The sequence below is a fragment of the Vitis riparia genome, chromosome 17, assembly GCF_004353265.1.
Source record: "Vitis riparia cultivar Riparia Gloire de Montpellier isolate 1030 chromosome 17, EGFV_Vit.rip_1.0, whole genome shotgun sequence".
Classification (NCBI taxonomy): domain Eukaryota; kingdom Viridiplantae; phylum Streptophyta; class Magnoliopsida; order Vitales; family Vitaceae; genus Vitis; species Vitis riparia.
Window position 1 is genome coordinate 11,764,995 of NC_048447.1, and position 25,716 is coordinate 11,790,710.

General features: G+C 32.2%; 4 protein-coding genes and 1 pseudogene across 5 annotated transcripts; all 5 read left to right on the forward strand.

The window, feature by feature from the left end:
• Positions 1-10: 10 nt before the first annotated feature.
• LOC117904526 (protein Asterix) lies at positions 11-4,163 on the forward strand. The gene is made up of 3 exons (XM_034817172.1): positions 11-246; positions 1,089-1,189; positions 3,886-4,163. The coding sequence occupies exons 1-3, from the start codon at positions 88-90 to the stop codon at positions 3,953-3,955; spliced, it is 330 nt and encodes a 109-aa protein (XP_034673063.1). The 5' UTR covers positions 11-87; the 3' UTR covers positions 3,956-4,163.
• Positions 4,164-14,571: 10,408 nt separating this feature from the next.
• Positions 14,572-16,340, forward strand: LOC117905063 (UDP-glycosyltransferase 83A1-like). 2 transcript variants are annotated; one of them, XM_034817942.1, is made up of 3 exons: positions 14,572-14,835; positions 14,944-15,103; positions 15,332-16,340. In XM_034817942.1, exons 1-3 carry the CDS (start codon positions 14,632-14,634, stop codon positions 16,195-16,197), a joined length of 1,230 nt encoding a protein of 409 aa, XP_034673833.1. In that variant the 5' UTR covers positions 14,572-14,631; the 3' UTR covers positions 16,198-16,340. The 2 variants fall into 2 exon arrangements, with proteins under 2 accessions (XP_034673833.1, XP_034673832.1); XM_034817941.1 differs by having other exon boundaries at positions 14,572-15,103.
• Positions 16,341-18,735: 2,395 nt separating this feature from the next.
• On the forward strand, positions 18,736-20,367 carry LOC117905128 (UDP-glycosyltransferase 83A1-like). Its single transcript, XM_034818038.1, has 2 exons — positions 18,736-19,228; positions 19,292-20,367. Exons 1-2 carry the CDS (start codon positions 18,742-18,744, stop codon positions 20,173-20,175), a joined length of 1,371 nt encoding a protein of 456 aa, XP_034673929.1. The 5' UTR covers positions 18,736-18,741; the 3' UTR covers positions 20,176-20,367.
• Positions 20,368-21,199: 832 nt separating this feature from the next.
• On the forward strand, positions 21,200-23,231 carry LOC117904403 (annotated as a pseudogene).
• LOC117904089 (UDP-glycosyltransferase 83A1-like) lies at positions 22,407-23,150 on the forward strand. Its single transcript, XM_034816612.1, has 2 exons — positions 22,407-22,509; positions 22,597-23,150. The coding sequence occupies exons 1-2, from the start codon at positions 22,407-22,409 to the stop codon at positions 23,148-23,150; spliced, it is 657 nt and encodes a 218-aa protein (XP_034672503.1).
• Positions 23,232-25,716: the final 2,485 nt, after the last annotated feature.

Below are 25,716 nucleotides of genomic sequence, written 5' to 3' on the forward strand. Positions count from 1 at the left end.
GAAAATTTTAAGGCCGATTGGGAGCCAGTCAGCCAGAGGCCCAGAACCATCAACTCTGATTCACGGAGGGGAGGAGGGAGAGGACAGATGTCGTCACATAACAACTCGTCGCCGGCGGTGAACGATCCACGCCAGCCGTCAACGGCGAATCCGTACGTGGCTCCTATGGTACGACCAGAAGATCTACCAGTTGATTACTCAGGATTCATCGCCGTCATCTTCGCTATCGTCGGCTTAATGTTCAGGGTCCGTGCTCTCAATTTTTTTGTTTGTGTTTTTTTTTTTCGGTTTATTTTCATACAAAAAATCATACTCAAGTTCTGTCTAGATCTGTGCAATATGAATCACGGTTCCCTGTTTTTTCTTTAAGATGCTGCTTGGTTGGCTTTTTGGAAGTTCTTATTTTTTAGATTGAAGAGCTAAGAAAGAAAAAAAAAGTGTTTGAAAATGCGAGCAAAACATCTGCCGATTGAATTGGTCTGAAAGAAATTAGTAATTTGATTCAGCCAATAGCTAATACTTTGATGTTGGCCTATTAATCTCGAAAACAATTATTATTATTATTTTTGGTTTTGGTTTTGAAGTACTAAATCAAGCAAATTTTGTTTTCAAAAGAAAGAAAATTACTTTCAAAATGCCAAAGGACGTGCTTGAATTGATCTCTATTCGTGAACCAATAGATTTCACAGAATAATATTGAATTGGAATTGATATTTTGATTCAATGTGTTATTGTGACTCAATAATATATTGAATTGGAATTAATATTTTGACTCAGTGTGTTATTGTGACTCATTATTCGTTGCTAACTCAAATGCTATTGTTGGAAGACATAAGATTTGTGCCCTTTTGTTGTTTTAGTCTCCTTTGGATCTTAGAGATTTGAGGAAAACCCTAGAGAAAGAAAGTAAAGTAAAACCAGTGGAAGGAAAGAGAGAGCGAAAGAAAATAAAAAATAATTTTTAAATGGAGCCTCACAATATCTTAGCTCTAAAATCATGACCTTTTTTTTGTGCTGTTGTTGGAACTTGGTATATATATATTCTCTTTTCTCACTGTGATTAAAGTTGGATTCATAATTCATTGCAGTATAAGCTTTGCTCGTGGCTTGCTATCATATTCTGTGCCCAATCACTTTCCAACATGAGGAATTTCGAAAATGATCTTAAACAGATTTCCATGGCCATGATGTAAGTTCTGAAGTGTCTTTTATTTGTTTGTGCATTCATCTTGTGTGTGCTTTTGCATTGTGGTTCATATGTGTAGCCTGTGAGTGACTGATGTATGTGGATTCTTTTAGGATTCCTATTTCTTGTTTAGCTTGCCAGGCAGTCAACTGTTTGCTCAGAAATTAGCTCAATTTTGGGAATGAAAAAAAAGAGCACATAGATGTAGATATCATGTTGGGCAATCTTGCAATCATGGGCTATTCTCTCTATTCTGAGCACTGTATCAGGGTTTTTAATTAATTGCAGAACTGGGGCTGGTGAAAAAGCAGAGTTCAAATTTTTTTTACCTGACAGCATTGCTATTCATCTAGGGGGTGCATGAAAAATATGTAAAATGAAATCAACCTCAAAAAAAAAGTTTAAATTTGTTTAACCATTCATGGATTTCTTTTGGATGTTTAATGGAAATGGATTTGTCCTGTCACACAAATAACCCTTTTCTGACTTCCCCATCTTACAGAAACATTTTCAATAAGTAGGAAGGAATCCGAAGTTGTTTTGTTTGGTTTGCCATTTAAAATAAGAGGGAATAAAATATAATGTAAATCATTTGAAAAATTTATACATTTTCATTTTCTTCATTCTTTATGAACGAGGAAAAAAATTGGAAAACAATGAGAGAAAAATTTAATGAGTTTAAACTTATTTTTTATTTTCCTTCACTATTTCTTTCCTTGCTTTTTTCCTTTTATTTTCTTTACTTCATCCTTTCCCTTATAATCCGAATGTCGGCGTAGGGGCCTAGATTCCCTCTTTGAGGTGGCCATACATACTTGAGGGTTCACTATATAATGCCGCTGAAAGTTGATGAACAATCTTTATTCGTGAAACTACCTAGAGGGGGGTGAACAGGTCTAGTTAAATAAGCCCAAAAATTAATTTTTTTTATGATTCTCAATTATCTTTGTAATCTGATTTATTTCATTATGGAATAATATGAATAACCAATTAACCACACAATGAGATACGGTGTTTGAAGAAAACTACTTCCACAGTCTCAATAGAAACACTATAGATTTAAAAACTATGAGTCTAAATTGTCTAATGGACCTTAAAGCAAATTCATTAAATATGAAAAACAAATACACATATTTACTTGGACACAAACACTGCCTCCTCCCAAGAGACTTGCTCCAACTAGCACATACACTCTACTTTCATGCCCTCGATGCAACACCTTGACTCCTTATTGAGGCAATGTGGTCAAGCACCAATTCCTTTCTAATCTTGAAGAAGCTTTGAGAGTTTAAGGATATCCTGGTAGGGTAATGTTAATGTTGTACGATAGACATATCACTAATTTAGACAATATTAAGCATATTTATAGTAAACAAACCTTAGAAGGTTGGGTGGACCAAAACAACCTTAAAACCCAAAAAAATGGTCCCCATCTTGAGGACTTGACTGCTCCCAATGGATGCTGAAGCGCTCCTATGAGGCGCTTCAGTGCTCCTTGCAATATTCTGTTTTTTAACCAACCCATTTCATCTTGTAAAAGATGATGCATCAGGAATAGTTGGGATAGCAATTTCAAACACATTTCCTGTAATCAATAAAATATGCCTTTGTAATGATGCTACACTGCCATTACATTTTCTCAATGTTTCCTACATACTTGACTTGCCAATGAGATGCCCTGTGCAACTGAAGTTTTGAAGCCAAAAAATCCCATGGAAGTTAGTAGATTCTGACCAGTGTTATTTGAAGCAAAATTGCCAACCTATGCCTAGCTAATCTAGCTCACTAACCGCCACACCAAACCATAAGAGGCTACCTAGTTGAGCATTTTGTGTTGACATTACTCTCTGAAAGGGTGTTTAGATCAACCTGGTTATTTATTAGTTTTTATACTTGTAAGGACATTATTGCTTCTTTTAAAGATATTACAAAAATGCTGTTTATAGTTATAGTGGATGGGATTAATTATAATAATATGACTGGTTCTCCTGAAACATTTAAATGTAAATTCTAGGTGTTTCATATATAAGGTGCTTCATTTATATGAATTTATTTTGAAGTTTTTTCCTCTCCGATAATTTTTATAAACAATATCAAATAGATCATCATGAGGTCCTTTCTCAATATGATATTTGTAATTCATAGCCATACACCACACATGGAAAGAAATTGGATTTACCACTTTGAGACAGCCAATCACTCAATTAATTTTATCCTGAACTTTGGATTTAAAAGCTTGGTCATTGTATTCCCATTCCATCATCATGTGTTAAAGATGTGTCCTTAATGAAAAAGCCATCGATTAGTAAGATATTTTACTTGCAGCTAAAAGATAACATTTTATTTGTGATGCTACAGGAGAATACGAATACATTAAGGTTGACAAGAACTTTGGGTATACAGTTAAAATACATATTTATGCTAGATGAAAATGGGTTTAATAGGCAGTAATGCCACTTTGCATTTGTTAAACTTGTTCTTGGCATGTATTGGCTATTGTGATATAGACATAATCTTGAACTTGGTGAAGATTACACTGATTACCCTGCTTTGAAGAGTCCTGAGCTTTACAGGCTTGCTATTTTCTTGCCATAATGGTCGTACTGATTTTTATAGTTCACACCTTAGTTCTACTTCGAACTTGGACAAATGATGGCTTCTAATATTTTTTCTTTTATTTTTTTATATCTGAATACCAGGTTTGCAATTATGGGTTTAATGACAAACTACTTGGGCTTGGGGCCTACACGGCCAAGCACACAAGGTTAAAGATTGCTTGGAACACTGAGTCAAACTGAACCGTGATAGTAATTTTGGTTTTCTTTTATATGACAATCATGCTATTGAGTTGTGATGGTATGTTGATGGAATCCAATGAAACTCAATTGAAGACGCATCAAAATATACCTTGTGATGTTGAACTATATTTAATTGACCTCTCTCTTTTTAAATTCACAAAACTATTACTTCTCTCTGATTTGTTTGGCTAACTGTTGTGATCATGGCTCAAGTCACATAGATGCATTTCAGCTCTACCATGGGAACTGGGTTTAGGGCCTCTTCCTCACTTTTAGCCTGTGAAGTTAAACAAAAATAAATGCGAATCAGAACCATACCCTCAACTTGCTTGTGTTGCTTACTGAGATCAATAGACAACCCCAAATTGCATGTGTGATGGTCAAAATATAACAGAATGAAAGAGTATGATATTGCTTTTTCTGGGGAGAAATCTTTTGTTGTGATGGTTGCTTTAAATTGATGCTACATCACCATAAGAGCAGGGACTGCACCTTGCATGTTATAAATTGTATCAAGGAAGAATGATCTACCTCTTAATAACAAAAATCTTAGTTATCATTGGAAGGTTGACCACTGATAGCCTTGCAGATTCCCTTCTTAGGGGTGTGATTCAGTGTCCCTTTTGGCTCATTGGGAAAGATCCCTACATATCCTATGGTGCATTGCGAAAAATCTCTACATGCCCTTCTTGAGAGGTGTAACTTCATGTCCTTTGGCTCATTGAGAAGATTGCTACACAAGTTCCGGAGAAATATCAAAACATGTTTGAAGTTTCATGAGGAACAAATGGCAAGAATGGCATTGCTTCCATCCATTCAGTTGAGTAAGGGATGCATTAAAGCCTCCCAACCGATGTTGAAGACAAACTCCGCCCTGATGTCCTGACAATCACTTATTGTTGGCTCCAATAATTCTTACATTTTTGCTACCTCAAAGTACTTAAAATCCTTAAGCTACCAATTTTAAGATACTCTGCTCTAGTTTTAGTCTGATGTAGACCTGAAGGGAACGAAGAAACTGAAGGCAGACATTTTATTTATTTATAGAACACTAAAGTGATGTTTGTTTTTTTCTACTTAATTTTGATTTTAATTTAAAATTAAATGATACTTAATAATGTTAAGTATTAAGTTTGTTTTTTTTTTTTTTATATTTTTTTTATTAAATATGAATAAGAAAAATAAGAAAAAAACCATCCGTAATTTTTAACATTAAAAAAAATTAAATATTTTGATTTTTTTTATTCAATCAAAATATTTAAAAAATGAGTAATAAATTAATACATTAAAAAAACTTAAAGAAATAAGTAATGAGTAATGATTTGAAATTTGAAAGGAAATTGTTTTTAATAAAGAGGTGAAAAAAAGCAACGGTTAAGAATGAAATAAGAAGCTGTTTTGCCACTGAGTTAAGTACTGTAAGAGGCTAAGAGCCCTGAAAATGGTGATTCAAGCTGTACTCAAACAGAAGAGATGGAGAAACTAAAGCCAAGCCTGTTGGGACAACTTCGAAGAGGCTAGTTCGGTCCCTAGAGTATTAGCCGAACTTGTGCTTTTAAGTGGGTACGCTGGTGAAGACTAAGCCCTGTCACAGAGAAAACCCAAGAGGGCCTTGAAAACTCATCTCTTATGATCAAGGATTTCGACAAAAGGAGACGAATGGGTGAAGAGATGGAGTTTTGAGAGTTAGAGACCATTTAGGTGTTGTTTGACAATGTTTTCAAAAATATTTTTCTATCCATTCCAAATCATGTTTAATAACTAGAAAATAGAAAACATTTTTTATTTAAAAAAAAAAAATTTTTGACAACATTTTTTAACTGATTATTTTATAAGTATTGTTTACAAAAAATAATTATATAAATATGAAAAATGATTAGAAACAAACTATTACAAATTCAAATTATTTCAAAAACTATTTTTTTTTAGATTTTTTAAAATACTTTTTAAAAAGAATATTAAGCTTTATTTGGGAAGTATTTTGGAAAACAATTATAAATTTTTTTTTTTGAAAATTGTTCTTCGTTGTTCTATAAAACAAAAGTTTGTTTGTAACTTAAAATATTATTAACTTGGTTTTCATATTTTTAAATATGTTTTAAAAATAACTTTTAATCATTTTCATATTTATATAATTAGTTCTTGAAACAACCTTTAAAAAACAAGTGAAAACAATTAAAAATAGTTAAAAAAAATGTCTTTATTTTATTTTATTTTTTTGAGAATTCCGTGTTTCTTGGGTGTCTAATTTAGGACACCTCAAACCATGCTTTTTGATACTTGTTTTTAAGTTAAAGAATCAAAAATAGTTTTTAGTGTTTTATAAAACCAATGATGTTTAGCAAGTTATTTTTAAAAATAAAAAACAAAAAACTTATTTGGATAAGTCATTTGTAAAAATAATTTTTATGGTTTGATATTGTAAAATTGTAAATTCAATTTGAGTAATGTCAATTAAATTTAATTCAAGTCTTAATAAAAAAGAATATAGTTTTGTAATTAGATATGGATTAAAAAATGAATATTTTTTAGTAAAACATCAATTATAATATTATAATAAAATCATAAATTATTTTATTTATATTTAATATATGTTATAAACATAAGGATATTAACATTTTCATAATTTTTTTGGTTAAAAATGAATAATAATAATTATTAATATTTTATTTAAAATGAATAATGAATAAAATTTAATAGTTTTTTAACTTGTAAATGAACTATTTTTTTCATTATATACACACATTTAGTACTTAATTACTACTTACGAGCATGATATTCTAGAATGTTTTGATTTAATTTGTAATTAATTGAATTGATTTTTTTAATTTCAAATTGTTATTAAAAATTTAAAAATTCATTAAATAATTTAAATTATTAATTTTTCTTACTTATAATCCATTTATCTAGTAAGAAAAAAAAAATAGTTGTATGTATAGAAGAAATAATAAAGTCATAATTCATAATATATTAGTTTTGATTTATTATTATTTTTAGTAATTAGATATATTTTTTGAGTTTTAAATTATTTTTAAAAATTATTAACCTCATTAATTACTTCAATACAAAGTATCACTTTAATTAGTTCATTTGCTCACTAAAAAAAAAAATATAGAAATTAATGATTCTATGTGGAAGAGAAACAATGGAGTTGTTTTGAACCCATTTTTGTTCATAAAATTTTGGTATTAATTAGATTACTATTTGAATTTTAAGTTATTTTTTAAAATTATTAGACTTAGGTGGTGTTTGTTTTTTTACTTATAGGTGGTGTTTGTTTTTTTGGCTTTTTTGCTGAAAACCATTTAGTTTTAGAATTTAGGTTGTTTGTTTTTTTACTTTTTCATGACTTATTATAAACTTTTTACTAAATAGAAAAAGTCAAAATATGTGGTTTTTTCTAAATAGAAAAAATAATACAATTGTTTTTTTTTTACTTTTTAATACTTAATAGAAATAAAATACTACAAAAACAAAGAACCTAATATTTAATACTATTAAGTATTAAGGTTCTATTTAGAATTAAGTAAAAAAACAAACACCACCTTAATTCTAAATAGAACCTTAATGCTTAATAGTGTTAAATATTAGGTTGTTTGTTTTTGTAGTATTTTATTTCTATTAAGTATTAAAAAGTAAAAAAAAACAATTGTGTTATTTTTTCTATTTAGAAAAAGCAATATATTTTGACTTTTTCTATTTAGTAAAAAGTTTATAATAAGTCATGAAAAAGTAGAAAAACAAACAACCTAAATTCTAAAACTAAATTACTTTTAGCAAAAAGCTAAAATAGCAAACACCACCTTAGTCTTATTTAATTTGGAGTTTTTTTATTTAGTGAAAAATTGAAAAATAATAATTTTATGTAGAAGAGATATTTGACCACACAAATGCTAAGATATTATCAAATTTTCATAAGGATATTGAATAGTTATAGGTAAATGATTTGCGAGAAACAATAGTCATTCTAGACTAAATTTTGTACATAAATTTTTTTTGTATTAAGAAGATCATTATTTGATATATATAATAAATTTTCGTTTATAATTTTCTAATGTTATTAAGTTCTATGACTTTTTAATACTACTTAAAATCAGTTTTTGAGTTTTAATGTTTTTTAAATTAATAAATTTTATGTATCAAATATGTTTTAATTTGAAATTCATTTGCTTAATAATTTTTTTTAGAGAAGTTAAAAAGAAATTAGAAAAATATGTGTAATTTAAAGAAATAAAACATTTAAAAATTTTCAATATTAGTATTAGATTAGAGAGAGAGAGAGAAATATCATATTCAATTTTATTTGTTTTTATTATTATTTTTAAAAATTTTCTATGTTTTTCTTTTGTTTTTAAAAGTAAATGATTAAACAAATATCTTTCAATCACGTGATCAAACATGTTTGTATTTTTATTTTTTATTTTTTATTTTTTTTATTTTGAACAACAAAAAACTATTTTTGATGCTAAACATGGCTTTCATTCTCCCTTGTTTATGGATTCATCAAATGGCACATCCAAAGGGTAGTTTAGGAACAATGTTTGGGTTGCCTGTAAGGGACAGGTGGCTTATTCTTACTGGACGGGTGATTTCGCAATGTGGCGAATAGCTCCATCAAGGGAGGGGACTTACGATACCTAGGGTGGTGGCACTATGGGCAGGCGTCTGCATGTGCTAGCAATTTCTTGGGATTTTCCCGATTTTGGTATTTACACTTAGGCAAATATGCTTTTATTATATATGTTAGCCTATATATTAATAAATAAAATATGTAGAAAAATAAAAATATTAATAATTTATTAATTTTAAAATTCGGTTTAATTTATTATTAAAAACACAAAAATCATGAATTAAATACAAATATATATATATATATATATATATATATATATATATATATATATATATATATTTGTAAATATAATTATAGATATTTTAAAATAGAAAATAATTATAGTAAATAAATTATTATTTTAATATTAAACATATCATATATTGATTTATTCGGTAAAACAACTTTAATATATGTACTATTGCTTCTTTTATCATGTCTTAGTACCAATATGACCTTTTTCAAGATGAGAATGTTTTATCCAATATTGTCATGCAACTGATAGGTCCTTATTTTAGGAACCCTTACAATGTAATATATATAAATTATTGATATGACATTTAATGGAATTGATTACTTAATATAGATTAGTATTGAGCGTTTAGAAAATTCACATTTTTTATTAGTACATAAGATATTATTGTTGACTACTATAAATTTTATCATAGATATATTAATTTCTTTATCAAAACAACGTCAATATATCTATTGTTATTATTATTATTTATTATCTTTTGGATTTCTACCTAATATTTTTATGAGTTTTAATCAATTCTTGTCCCACTAAATTTTTTTGTTAAATTTTTTACAAATATTTTTTTGGATATATCCATAGAATCATATTATTGATATTAATGAAAATTGATATTTTATCTTTAATTATACTTATATTTAGTTTGTAAAAAATGGAAAAAGAAAATTAGATTGTAAAAATATTGCATTTCAATATTTGATATATGTTATTGTAATAAGTAATTTTTATTTCTTTATTAATAATTTTCACTATTAAAGTATTTAAAATTTATAAATAAAAAAATTATATTTTATCATTAAATGTATAAAAAAGCTTTTATATATCTATATATATATATATAGATATATATATATATATATATTATTTTTTCAAATTATAAATTTATTTTTTTAATAAAATTTTTTATTTTCCAAAATAAAAAATAGTTTTATATATCCCATATAGAGAACTATAAAAAAAAGAAATTATATAATATATTACATTACTTATCCTATTTTATGTGAGGTTGAGTATAGGATATAACATGATTATTCATATTCCATTGTGAACTAAATATGGGATAAGTTACATTATTCCATCTTTAATCCAATCTAATTCTATATTATATTTAACCAATCAAACATTATACCTAAAAATTAATTGATTATGGAATGGTAGAATGGGAAAAAGCCTAGTGCATCTTTCCATAGTTTCCCTTTTAATTGAAGTAAGAAAAGTTGAAGTGTATTTAAAAAAAAGAATAAATGTATTTGAGAATATAGATATTCTTCTTATTTTTCTTTTTCATTTTTTCCTTCCTTATTTATATACAATCAATATGTGAGTATTCTCTTTTGTGGTTAAGCTAATTGATTAAAAATATAAAAAACTCACAAAATATTTATTAAAGAAAAAAAGGGCTTTACAATTGGAATAAGGAACCCTAAAATTCACTCTACTTGATGAAAAAATTGGATTGAAAGGCTTGCAGTTCATTACACCAAAGGCTTTCAGTGAACTATCGAAACTATTGAGAGAGAACAAAATGCTAATGGTGATGAAGGTTATCGACTTTTGATGGACGTGGAGCCAATGGGTTCAGTTGAACAACGCGATGCCTATAATATTTTTTAAAAAAAATTAGGAATAAAAACTCTCTTGTTGCTCTTGTCTTCCCCCCCCCTCAATTTTCTAATCCAAATAAAAAATAAAAAATTAAAAGACAACTAAAAATAATAAAAAAACAATTTCTTGACAATAACTTAGTTCCAAAAGTTTAATGACTATATAAAAACAATTTCAAAGACTCTCTTGTCCTAAAGTTTTTATTCAAAAACGAATGAAAACAATCTCTTCTGCGGGGTAGTGCAAAAGAGAGGGTCGTGTAAGAGAGTTTTTCTTTGAAAATGATCTCACATCCGTTGAGGATACTTTCGGTATCATTGGGTGGTCAAGACGTCAAATATCCTTTATGTCAATTACATACATCTCCTGGCTTTGGTCTTAATTATACATCTTTCATGTCTTTTAGACCCACATAATTGTATGTTATTGGAAGGGTAATTGTCCCTTTTTTTGTTAACCCACTGTGGATGATACTCAACCTTGGAGGGTCTAAGCATGGGTTCCCTTTCTATGCTGGCCTTACTTTGCAGACCAGTTCTATAACATGAGACAAATTTGTGATGCTTGGAAGGTGGGCCTAGGGCTGAACCCAGAGGAAAATGGGATCATTTCTAGGCATGAGATTAAGAGAAAGATGGAGAAGTTGCTTTCTGATGGAGACATACAACCAAATGCATTGACACTGAAGGAAAATGGCCAGAAAGAGCATAAGTGAAGGTGGGTCATCATCCAAGAATTTCAAAAAACTTTAGTGAACACATCAAACCCTCTGCTGATAGTCCACTGCAGTCAAGCATCATAGTATTATTCTTTGTTATGAATATGGTCCATTTGGAAAGAGAAACTGGTGATAATCTTTGGGTTAACAATGACTTGGAAGGCAAGAGGCTTTCCCTTGTTGGTTCTGTCGTAAGTTTCAGCAGTTCCATTGATTCTTGAGTGGAAGCTTTCTTTTCCTGTCTTTTCTTTTCTTCCTTGTCTATTTAATCCCTCATCATATGAACAGAAAATCACTTCATTCACCCAACCCCAACAGTAGAAAAAGGAAATTAAGAGAGGATATATGATGTTTAATTCAAATAATAATTGTTGGCTTCATCATGGGACCGATAAGAATACCAACAATTGTTGGGTCCTCCTAGAAAGAGTGTAATTTGGGGGTGAATCATCCTGGAAGAAATTCGAGACCTTCTTCGAAAAGTCATCATCTCTACTTATGTTTACATTGTATGACAGTGCCAGCACCAGCACCAGTACCCAACCTCACCCTGTTACCCTGTTGCTTCTTCGTGGCATCCCTTCACCCTCCATCACCATGTGGCTAGGTGTGTGGGGGCATTTTATAAACCGAAAGTCCCTTTTCTTCACCCAACTCATCATTGGCCAAATAAAAAGTTAAATTCAAACATGGTTGTTGATTGCTACTATGGATATTGCAAGAATCAACCTGTAACTCATTTAAATATTTTATACACATATTTATTTTATTTTCTACCCTTTTTATATTCAACCAGTATGTAAGTATATTTCATGGTTAAACTATTTGAGTAAGAATATAATACTTTAAATCAAACCATCCACATGAGCAAAAAAGAAAAAAAAAGAAAAATATAAGATTTTAATGTGGTTCGACGATCCATGTAATCCTTATGTCTATGGAATGTATCAACACTCAACGATCCATTAATCAGAACAAAAAAGAAGACTTATAATGGTAAAATTCTAAAAAAAAAATTACGACGTCAGTTTCAGAAAAAATAAAACCCTAAATATAAAATGGTTAAGTGTATAATAGGATAAACTCGTTAATGAACACATAAGAATTTTTTTTTTCCAGAGGCGCTATTCCCTTCAATCCCTAAGAGTTGATCAGATAGCTTGATCCCTACGAACTCACCAGGAAGCTCAACCCTTGCGAGCTAACTGGATAGCATGATCCATGTGAGCTCACTAGGAAGCTCGACCCTTGCGAGCTAACCGAATAGTTTGACCTTCGACATCCTGAACAAAGTATAACAAAAATGATTCAGACTTAACAATCCAACAAACACAATTGACAAAATATTTATTAAAGAAAAAAAATGAATGCATACAATATTTTTTTAAAAATAGGAACAAAAAACTCCCTTGTTGCTCATTTCTTTTTTTTTTTTTTTAAATCCAAAAAAGTGAAAGAAAATACAAAAATGAATAAAAAAAATAATTTCTTGACAGCAACTTAATCCCTAAAGTTTAGTGACAAGACAAAGGAGTCAAAGCAGCAATCATGTTCAGATACCAACAGTGTACTATGAGTTGCAAGGATAGTGCAATACAGCCTAAACATAAAATTAAAACAGTTGGAAAGGAGAGCACAACAATGATAATTTTTAGTGTTATGATTTACTAGAATGAATTTACAAATTTAAAATTTTTTGCTTCTTGATGTATGTGCGCTTTTTTTTTAAGATATCATATATCCTTTACATCAATTATATACAGTTTTGGGCTTTTGCCTTAATTATACATCTTTCACGTACTTTAGACCCATATGGAAAGGTAATTGTACCTTGTTAATTAATCCAATGTGGATGGTACTCAACCTTGGAGAGCCTAAGCATGGGTGTTCCCTTTCTATGCTGGCCTTACTTTGCAGATCAGTTCCATAACAGGAGACAAATTTGTGATGCTTGGAAGGTGGGCCTAGGGCTGAACCCATAGGAAAGTGGGATCATTTTCAGGCATGAGATTAAGAGAAAGATGGAGAAGTTGCTTTCTGATGGAGACATAAAACCAAATGCATTGACACTGAAGGAAAATGGCCAGAAAGAGCTTAAGTGAAGGTGGGTCATCATCCAAGAATTTCAAAAACTTTATTAAACAGATCAAATCCTGTTGAAAATGCAAACCCTCTGCTGATATTCCACTGCAGTCAAGTATCATAGTATTGTTCTTCATTATGAATATGGTGCCTTTGGAAAGAGAAACTGGTGACAATCTTTGGGTTAACAATGGCTTGGATGACAAGAGGCTTTCCCCTTGCTGCAGGTTCTGTCATAAGTTTCAGCAGTTCCATTGATTCTTGAGTGGTACCTTTCTTTTCCTGTCTTTTCTTATCTTCCTTGTCTATTTAATCCTCATCAATTTAGTATGAATATACTCTGGCCACGGGCTGCCTACCATCACCATGCAGGTAGGTTTATGGGGTATCATATGAACAGAAAATCACTTCATTCACCTAACCATGCCAGTAGAAAAAGGAAATTTAGTAAGGATGTATGGCGTTTAATTCAAAAATGATTGTTTGGCTACATCATGGGACCAGTAAGAATACAAAATCTTTTACAAATGGTGTGAGAAAAAAAACAAAAGAGGCCGGCTGTAGAAGACACAAAATAAAGGACAGCGTAAACCAGAGATTTCCTCCTAGAAAGAGTGTAATTGGAGGTGAATCATCATGGAAGAAATTCAAGACCTTTTTCAAAAAGTTATCATCTCTACATATCTTTATATTCTAGAACAGTGCCAGCACCAGTGCCCCACCTCATCCTGTTTCCTGTTGCCTCTTCTTCTTGGCATCTCTTCATCTTCCATCACTGTGTGGCTAGGTTTGTGTGCCATTTTATAAACCGAAAGTTCCTTTTCTTCACCCAATTCAATTTGGCCAAATAATAATGTTATTGAAGATAAGAGGATAGCTGTATATATGAAAGAATTTGACAGCAAAAGCAGAGGTGAATTTAAAGCACTGAAGGCTGAAATTATGAGTTATGTCTAAGCATTTAAGAACAGAAAAATTGCTATCAGGACACAGAAAAATAGCAATCATTGAACTAAAGAAAAATCAATGGATGTGACCTGTTACATTATGTTACGTAGGCATGCTAATGCAGAAATCTGAAGTTTATTAACTAAAATATAGATTTAAAACATGTAGGAACAAAAATTCCATGCGAATTTTGCTTTGGGTGGACTGTTCGTCTATTTGAATTAACTTTATGTATCTTTCAGAATCCAAATCCTGTCCTAATCTAGAATCATAACAAGAAGGAAATTTAAGATAGATTGCATAAATTATTTTCTATACTGCAGAAAACATAGCTTTCTGCACTAACAGGCGTTACCAGGCTAACGGACGGTGATATAAGTTTAGCTTGGGATTAGAGAAAACAGAAGTGTGGAGGTGGTGGTAGCTACCATGGGCGGGCATGTGTTGGTTATACCATATCCAGCTCAAGGACATGTCAGTCCTCTTATGAAGTTGGCACACCGGATTTCTGATCATGGGATCAAGGTCACTTTCGTTACCCCCGAGTCCATACATGCAAGACTTATGGCTGCCATGCCAGACAAGGATGAAGGGCTTAGCCAGATGCAGCTAGTCTCAATCCCAGATCCATGGGTAAATAAAAAAGATATAGTTCATGTGACTAACAGAATTTTAACAGTCATGCCAGTCCATTTGAAGGACTTGATTGAGAAGGTTAACCAGACAAATGTTGATGAGCAGATCACATATGTTGTTGCTGATACAACAGTTGGGTGGGCACTGGAGGTTGCTAAGAAGATGGGAATTGAGGGATCTGCACTTTGGCCTGCTGGACCAGTAACTCTGGCTATGGGACTTCACATTCCAAAGCTTATTGAGGCTGGAATCATAGACAGTTATGGTAAGAACATTGAGTGTCTACTACTAATATTTCATCACATTTCTCTCTTTCAATGTTTAATATGTTTATACCTGACTGACAAACCTTATGATCAGTGTGAAGGACTTATTTAAATCAAGAAATTAAAAACAATTATGCTAAAGTTGATAGCCCATACAAAAAATCAATACAAACATTGGTAAAAGCTCAGAAATTTCTTGGTTCTGATATTCATTTACTACTGTCTAGGAAATCCTATCAAATCTGAGTTGATCCGGCTGTCGAAGGATATCCCTGCTTTTAGCAGCACCAATCTTTCATGGAACTCAGCAGATGATCCAACGCTTCGGCAACTTGCATTTGAATATGCTTTCAGGCTCAGCCAAACTGCTAAAATTTCCAACTGGCTTCTTTGTAACTCATTCTATGAACTTGACTCATCATCTTGTGACTTGATTCCCAACGTATTAACCCTTGGACCTTTACTTGCAAGCAATCGTCCTGGTTCTTCTGCTGGAAACTTGTGGCCTAATGATCCAACTTGCATAAGCTGGCTTGATAAACAACCTGCAGAATCAGTCATTTATGTTGCCTTTGGCAGCACAACATTCTTCAAGCAGAAACAATTCAATGAACTGGCACTGGGAATTGAACTTGTAGGCCGGCCGTTTTTATGGGTTGTCCCTTCAGTTGCTGAATACCCCAATGAGTTCACACAGAGAGTATCCGAGTATGGAAAGATTGTTGGATGGGCAGACCAAGAAAAAGTGTTAGCTCATCCTTCTGTTGCATGTTTTTTTTCCCATTGTGGATGGAACTCAACCATGGAGAGCCTATGCATGGGAGTCCCTTTTATATGCTGGCCCCACACTGTTGATCAATTAGACAACAGGTTTTTCATTTGCGATATCTGGAAGGTTGGTTTGGGATTGGATCCAGACGAAAATGGATTGGTTTCAAGACACCAGATTAAGACCAAGATTGAAAACTTGCTTTCTGATGATGGTATAAAAGAAAATGCACTAAGGTTGAAGGAAATGGCTAGAAGAAATGTCTGCCAAGGTGGATCTTCTGCCAATAATTTCAAAACCTTTATTGAAGCATTGCAGAATTGAAGATATTTCCCGATGTTTCTGTATCCAGATCTTGTAAAACCCCCTCTCAAAGAAATCTCTGATCTTCCATGGGGGCATATTCATGCAGAATCCATCCTATGTATGTGCTTGGGATTGTATAATGGATTAATGGAATAAAAACTTGGTGCATATCTATCTTGATAGCATTACTCTTGAACTTAATTTCTCCACTAATACCATCTTTCAGTGCCTACCAGTTCTGGTTTTAGGAGCACTACTGAGTCAGCTATGAACCACCATGTTTATAGGAAAGCTTATAGCAGATATGGATGCAATGCAGTATAAAATTGAACATTCAATCTTGTACAGCTTTTGAGTTTTCACTCATTGCATTTACATATTTTTGATTCATTCATTATGCTATATGCAAATGAAGGAACAGAGAAAACAAACAAAGCTAACAAAAGCCATCTGTTGACAGGCCTCAGATCGATGTTTTATGGGGTATTAAAAAAAGTCATGTACTTTTTTGAGGCCTTCAATCTTGGATTGAGGGTGGTGGCATTTCAGCAGTTTGATTGGTTCCTTTGATTCTTGATAGTTTGTTTCCAATAATTTGATTAGTTCTTTTGATTCTTGATTGCTATCTTGCACTTTTCTTTCATTTTCCTATCTTTCTCATTTGTCTACATCTCTTTGACACATTTGGACAGTTGGAATATAATCCTGTATGCATGGATTTATCCCCTAAGCACCTTCTAACTTATTTTCCTCACTTCTGAGAAAAACCAAACCACATGCTTGGGCGGTGTCTCTTAATACCTTCAAAAAGCCAGTTTTATGGTAGAACAGCCCCCACCCCTGCCCCACCTCATCATCCTACCCGGTTGCCTCTTCTACTTGGTTTCTTATCTGCAACCATCATCATATACTGTAACAAACAGTTCATAACCGTATATATATATATATATATATATATTATCCACATTGACTATAAAGGGCCCTTATAGATTTAAAACACGTTTATACAATTAAGAGAAGCTCATACATATATAACGTTAAAAACTTTTTTTATACATACTGAGATGTTTGTCGACATTATATTGAACTAGCATGAACCGGATAAAGACTTATTGGGTATGTATACAAGAACAATTCGAAAATGGTTCTTGATTATATTGTGGAAACTACAGACACAGAACATCATATTTAATATGAATGTCAGAAGAAATTGAATTGTGTTTGATTTACTTAACACATAAATACAGGGAAAAGGAACCAAGAGCACAAACCACACCATAAGAGAAAGAAGCTAGCTGCATAAGACCCAATGTAAAGGACAAAGCAAACTAGAGATGGATTCCCAAGAACCTATGTTGAAGCATTTGAGAACAAAATCTAAGATACCTTGAAGGACTGAAAATGTGGATATCTAGAAGCACATGGCAACAAAAATATAGTTGTAGCATCTCAGCAAAAATGAAAGAAAAGTATTGATAGAATCCAATAATTGTAACAATAGTTTAATTAAGAAAATTGCATATGACCAATTAATTAATTATGTTGCATGGGCCTCAAGAAAATTCAGTTAATGTTGTACTTGATCCATCATACGTCACTGGGACACATTCTGTTACTCAAAGCTCATGCAATGACACCTAGAGCCTGTGGTCTGTATCAGAATTCCCTTGAGATTAAAGAAGATGAAGTGTTCGGTGTTTCAAATTCACATTTAGTATATATATATATAAAGAATATTGTGTAGAGTGTTTTATGTATCAGTATTTTCTTGTAAAATAAATATCCTCATTGAATAGGAAATTTTTTAAAAATATTTTATAATATTATAAATATTATAGGTCATGAAGATGGGGTGAAGTTAGGTTTGTGAACATCATACATGGTGAATAAAGGCATGAGAAAGAGTTGGCAATATCAATGGAATAGTGGGTCATGGATTACGGTGTAAATACAAGGTATAGAAAAACATAAGAGGTTTCTAGTTCAATAATTGTACGTATATGTTTTCTTTGTTTTTTGTAATATATTTTATTAAATAGTAAAATGATTCTTTTTCATCTGTAAATGTAGGTATGATTCATTGGCTAAATCACACAAAAACCTCACATGCCTCTTTATGTGAATCGATTTTTATCTCTACTTTTTATGGGAACAAATAACATTAAAGCTTCCCCTACCACTAAAAAAAAAAAAAAAAAAAAAACAATTTCAAACACCAACTTCTTTTCTATTTTACAATGATGGAAACTAGGGTTTTCAACACAAATACTTAAGTTTTTATGTCAACATAATTGATGCAATGCAACTAAAATTTTAGCTGATAAGGTATGAAATTCATAAAAAAATTGCCTACATGTTCAATGTATACACACACCAAACATTTCCTAAAGACAAAATTAGTAGGAGATTATGCTTAAAGTAACTGCCAAAAGGACTTGAACACAAAACCAAAGCTTCCTCCACCTCGCAGTCTCAGGCCAATAAACAGAGTCTCTAATATAAATACAGCTCTGGGATTAAAGCCAAGTAGCCAACAGAAGTGAGGGAGTGCAGGAAACAACCATGGGCAGGCGACCTCATGTGCTTGTTGTACCATTCCCAGCACAAGGACATGTTGCCCCTCTTATGAAGTTGGCCCACAAAGTCTCTGATCATGGAATCAAGGTAACGTTTGTTAACACAGAGTTCATACATGCAAAAATTATGGCTTCAATGCCAGACAAGGATGGAAAGCAGAGCCGAATTGAGCTAGTCTCAGTCCCTGATGGATTGAATCCAGGAGCAAACCGAAATGATGCAGTTTTGCTGACAGAAAGTATTTTAACGGTCATGCCTGGCCATGTTAAGGACTTGATTGAGAAGATTAACCGAACAAATGATGATGAGAAGATCACATGTGTCATTGCTGATACAACAGTTGGGTGGGCACTTGAGGTTGCTGAGAAGATGGGAATCAAGAGAGCTGCAGTTTGGCCTGGTGGACCAGGAGACTTGGCTTTGGCACTTCATATTCCAAAGCTTATTGAGGCCAGAATCATAGATACTGATGGTAAGTTCATATTTTCCTTTAAATTTCTTGGTTATGATATAATTAACTTACTGTGTTGTGTAGGAGCTCCTATGAAAAATGAGTTGATCCATCTGGCTGAGGATAGCCCTGCTTTTAGCATCACTGGTCTTTCATGGAACTTATCAGATGACCCGAAGATCCGACATGTTGTATTTGGATATGCTTTCAGAGTCAGCCAAACTGTCAAACTTTCAAACTGGCTTCTTTGCAACTCATTTTATGAACTTCACTCATCAGCCTGTAACTTGATTTCTGACATACTACCCATTGGCCCTTTACTTGCAAGTAATCATCCTGCTCATTCTGCTGGAAACTTTTGGGCTGAGGATTCAACTTGCCTAAGGTGGCTTGATAAACAACCTGCTGGCTCAGTCATTTATGTTGCCTTTGGCAGCTTAGCAATCTTAAGCCAGCACCAATTCAATGAACTAGCACTTGGCATTGAACTTGTAGGCCGGCCATTTCTATGGGTGGTCCGATCAGACTTTACTAATGGATCAGCTGTTGAATACCCAGATGGGTTCATGCAGAGAGTTTCTGAGTATGGAAAGATTGTGGAATGGGCAGACCAAGAAAAGGTGTTAGCTCACCTTTCTGTTGCATGTTTCTTATCACATTGTGGATGGAACTCGACCATGGAAGGTGTAAGCATGGGAGTTCCTTTTTTATGCTGGCCCCAGTTTGCAGATCAATTCTGCAACCGGAATTTCATATGCGATATCTGGAAGGTTGGTTTGGGATTAGACCCAGATGGAAATGGAATCATATCAAGGCACGAAATTAAGATCAAGATTGAAAAATTGCTTTCTGATGATGGTATAAAAGCAAATGCACTGAAGCTGAAGGAAATGGCTAGAGAAAGTGTGAGTGAAGATGGATCCTCCTCCAAGAATTTCAAAGCCTTTATTGAAGCAGTGAAACATTGATGATGTTCCTCCATGTAACTAGGTCCATATCTGTTAAACCATTCTGTGAATGAAATCCACTATGAAAGGTTGACAGGAGAACATAATGATAGAGAAATAAGAAATGATCTATGCTTGGTAGTGATAATCTTGGACTTACAATTTTCCCATAAAAGCTGTTTGGTTGAGCTCTTGAGTTCAATTTCTTGTTGTAGAAGGATAAAAATGGGTTCATGTAATAGATCCCAAGCAACAAATAGACCATCACTTTCATATAATTGGTGTTTTCACTGATTGCATTTCCATAATTTAGATTCAAATTTTGGGATGTGTTTGAAACTGCTATGTATTGGTTCTGACTGCATTTCCATAATTTAGAGGATGTGTTTGTAACAGCTAATGTATTGGTTTTACACATACTGTTAGCGGAAGCAGCATTCTCTAGAGCTTACACAAAAATGGGGCAACAAAACAAACAAAATATACTCTTTTAAAGGAAGGGGGAAGTAAAGTCATGATAAGCTCTTAGGCTACCAATTGACCTAAAAGTTTAAGCTCTTAGGTAACGGTGGACAAATAATCTATATCATCTATATTGGGTTGCAAACTTTTTAAGTCTGAATGAATAAGAGTAAAAAGGTGTTAAGGGATGAACTTTTAACATTTTTTTTTGTGTTTATCTAAAACTTCTTTTAGGAATAAAATGCAGCTCTTGGCTAAAATTTAGCAGATGAAGAATGGAAGTAACAAATTGTTGAGATGAAATGCAGCCAATTAAGTTTAGCTGGTAAGATTTGAAATTCTTAAATATGCTTTCATGTGCAATGGAGAGCCATAGAAGACACTACAAAGACAAATTAACCACATAGGAGACTACACCAGAATAAGTGTAGGCCAGAGCCACAAACCTATAGCTTTGAGATAATAAAATAAATTCATAAATCAGAGATGAACTTTGTTGGGCTTGCCCATATATGGGTTCCAGCTCAGGAAAGTGGTTTTTAAAAAACCAAGTGTTGGGCTGGTCTGGTGCCTGGTTTTTAAGGTCCATAATGCAGAAGCTAGGGCTATGTTTTGTGAAGCTGTGGAAGCATGTGTGTGGGCAGACGGTTGAGAGTGAAAAGGTGAGGAGAAAAGAGGGAGAGGAAAGAAGAAAACAAGGGTTGATCCAAGTGTGAAGGTCTTCAAATTCTTCATGGTCTTCCCTTTCCTTGCATTTCTGAGGCGAGAGTTTTCCATCTCTAGTGTTGGTGAATTTCCGCTAGTTTTCGTTGTTAAAAAAGCTAGCGAGGATGAAGAAAGTTTTGCCGTGATTTTTTGCCTCAATCAGGAGGGCAATAGGTAAAAATTCATAAATACAGCGCCATGGAGGGCTCGGGCTAATAAACAGAATCAGAAGTACTGAAGCTTGGGATCAGAGCAAACAAACGTGTGGAAGTGTTGGCAACTACCATGGGTAGGCGACCTCATGTGCTGATTATACCATTCCCAGCACAAGGACATGCTGCTCCTCTTATGAAGTTTGCACACCGGATTTCTGATCATGGGATCAAGGTCACCTTCGTTTTCTCAGATTTCATACATGCGAGTGGTGGCTGCATTGTCACATGAGGATAAGGCTCAGAGTCGGATAGGGCTAGCCTCAATTCCAGATGGACTGGATCCAGGGGAGGATAGGAAAGATCGGCTCAAGTTGACAAAGTATATTGAGAGTCATGCCGGGTCATTTGAAGGATCGAGAAGCTTAACAGCTTGAACGATGATGAGAGGATGAGAGGATCACTTGTGTTATTGCTGACACAACAGTTGGGTGGTGGGCACTGGAGGTTGCAGAGAAGATGGGAATCAAGGGGGCCGCATTGTGTCCTTTTGGACCACGAAGCTTGGCTTTGGCACTCCACATTCCAAAGCTAATTGAGGCCAGAATCGTGCATAGTACTGATGGTATTAATTCTTCAACTTGTCTATATCATGTTTCTATAATTCATTTCTTTTTGATATATACCTAATCAGGGAAACAATAAGATGTCAAGTAATTGAAAACAAGTACGAGAATAAACCTAATAGCCCTTGAAAATTAAAAAATAAAAAACTTGGGGAAGTAGAGAAATTTCTTGGTTTTGATGCAAGTAACTCGAATATCTCTGCAGGATCTCCCAGTCTTGAGAAGCAACAGATTGCCCTGAAGCTGCTCAGATGATCCAAAGGGACAAGAGATCTGTTTCAGACTTTCTCAGAGATGCATCCAAGCTATGAATTTTTCCAAGTGGCTTCTTTGCAACTCGGTTTACGAACTTGACTCATCTGCTTGTGACTTGATTCCTAACATATTACCGATAGGCCCGTTACTTGCAAGTAATCATCACGGTGATTATGGTGGAAGCTTTTGGCCTGAGGATTGAACCTGGATAAACTGGCTTTATAAACAACCTGCTGGCTCAGTCATTTATGTTACCTTTGGTAGCACAACAATCTTCAACCAGCACCAATTCAATGGACTAGCAATTGGTCTCGAACTTGCAGGCCAGCCATTTTTATGGGTTGTCCGAACAGACTTCACCCGAGGATCCACTGCTGAATACCCAGATGGCTTCATAGAGAGAGTAGCGGACCATGGAAAGATTGTTTCATGGGCACCCCAAGAAAAGGTGTTAGCTCACCCTTCTGTAGCATGTTTCTTATCCCATTGTGGATGGAACTCAACCATGGACGGCGTGGGCATGGGAGTCCCCTTCCTATGCTGGCCCTACTTGGCAGATCAATTCCATAACCAGAGTTACATATGCGACAAATGGAAGGTCGGCTTGGGGTTGAACCCAGATGAAAATGGATTGATATCAAGGCATGAGATTAAGATGAAGATTGAAAAGTTGGTCTCTGATGATGGTATAAAAGCAAATGCAGAGAAGTTGAAGGAAATGGCTAGAAAGAGTGTATGCGAAGGCGGATCTTCTTACAAGAATTTCAAAACCTTTATTGAAGCAATGAAACACTGAAGATGCTTCCCAATGTTGCCACATTCAAATGTGTGAAACCATTCTCTCAATAAAAGCGAATGCATTCATGTTGTGTATGCATGTGCAGGGGTTGGTATGTGATCTTAGTGAACAAAAATCATGGCAATTGCTGCATAAAATTTGTGTGGTAGAGTTAATTAATGACAGATATTGATAGAATGCATTAGTAGTGGAGCAAAGAATTATGTATAATTTTTGAGTTTTCTCTGATTCCCCATCAAGAACTATACTGTTGTCTACATGGCAACATTAAAAAAAGTGCAGGAACAGAGCAATTGGAAAGGATTGAAAGCGGCATTATTTAGAGCTTCCACAAAAATTGGGCAACAAAAGAAACAAAACAAACAAAACATGTTGATAGAGGCCTCAAGACCCGAGTGACCATGTTTTGTAATGTTTGTTTTTAAAGAAACTGTTTTTAAGTTTTAAAAAAGAAAATAGATTTTTTTTTTAGTATTTTACAAAAATGCAGATATTTGGCAGATTGTTTTTTAAAAATAATTTTTTATTTTGATATTTGTAAAATATTATAAATTTAATTTGCATAATATTAATTATATTAATTGAATTTAATTGATGTGTAAGTAAAAATGAAAATAATTTTATAATTACAAATAAATAGTTTTTAGTAAAAATATAAATAGTAATATTATCCTAGAATCACAAATTATATATATATATAAATTCAAAAACAAATAAAGTTTAACTTGTTTAACTTGTTTAACATGTGAATGAGCAAAGTTTTGATTACATGCACATGTTTAGTACTCGATTATGAACGAAGTATTGTATGGTGCTTTGATTTAATATGCAATTAATTAGATCGATCGTTTGAATTCATAATTATTTTGAAAAATTAGAAAATTCATTAAATAATTTACATTATTAATTATATCTCAATTTAGAATGTAATTAACTAGCAAAAAAAAATAAAAAAAATATAATTGTGTTTATAAGAGAAAAAGTAAAGTCATAACTCATAATATATCAATTTTGATCTATTATTTTTTGTAGTGATTATATAGATTTTTGTAGTTTTAAATTATTTTTAAAAATTATTAAACTCATTAATAAATTTAATACAAATTGTTACTTGATTTGAAATTCATTTACCAAATGATAAAAGTTTTAAAAATATAATTATGTGCAAAAAAAGAAATAATAGAATCTTTGTGGAACAATTTTTATCCATAATTTTTTTGTATTAATCGGTTACTATTTGAGTTTCAAATTAATTTTTTTTTTAAAATTATCATACTTGTTGATGAACATAACTCGTAAAGTTTTCTTCATTTAGTATGTATATATATATATATTTATATATATATATGTTCTACATAGAAAAACAACAAGAGCAATTTTAGACCAATTTTTATCTATAATTTTTTTTGTATTAATTTGATCATTATTTGAGTTTCAAATTATTTTAAAAAGTTACTAGACTCATTAATAAATCTAAATTGGAATCATTAATAACTCATTAAAAAATTACTACGCATTAAGTCTTTCTTAATTTGGAGTTTACTTGCTTAGTGAAAAATTTTACAAAAATATCATTATATGCAAAAAAGAAATTGGTCAATTCATTCAAAATAAATTTTTATCTATTACTTTTTAGTGTTATTACATTTCATGACTTTCTAATACCAACTAAATTGATTTTTGAGTTTTAAATTACTTTTAAAAATTAATAATTTTTATGTATCAAGTATAGTTTGATTTGAAATTTATATATATATAGGAGTATCAACAATATATCCACAAAAACTATGATATGGAAAACTAGTGACGACACTGTTATAGAATCCATTCATCCTCTAGAAGCTAAGATAGACAAGAATGTTAATGGTACAAAAATAAGAGCTTCACTTTTTAAGACTAAAACAAGAGATAAAGGAACTGCTAGTGCAGTAGACAATAAGAAAATGATGCAACAAAACAACTATACTAATATGTTTCTCAAAACTCTAGGGGATCAACTCAACATGGTTGAGGAGCTCATTGAAACACAAGAGCACATTAAAACATCTTTTGTCAATAAAAATACTAAGCCTTTATTTAAGCCATTTGAGTTCTCTAAAATATTTCAAGAAAATTCTTTTGTTAACCAAGATTTAATAGAAAAGATAAGTCAAAAAGTAAAAGATAACTTAATTATCCCAGAGACACCTCAACCGTCGTTTAGGAGAATTAATGCTATAAATGAATAAATTAGTTTTAAAGTAGAGACTGATGAACTAATCAAGATTTTTAAGGAAACATTCTATATTTTGTCTTTGTGATTACTATTTTGGAAATCTTCGTGCTTAATCAAACTTGAAATATAATTATTAGTTCCAAACCTTATTTTGTTATTATCAAAATCGAGATTAATCAAACCTTGGTTCTACACTTATATTTTAGAAATTGTTTTGAAGTGAAAAAAAATAATAATTTTCATTTTCTAAAAACAATGGTGTTTAGCAACTTTGTTTTTAAAAACACTTAAAAAAAAAACATTGTTTGGATAATTTTTTTAATATTCTGATTTTATAAAAAAAAAAAT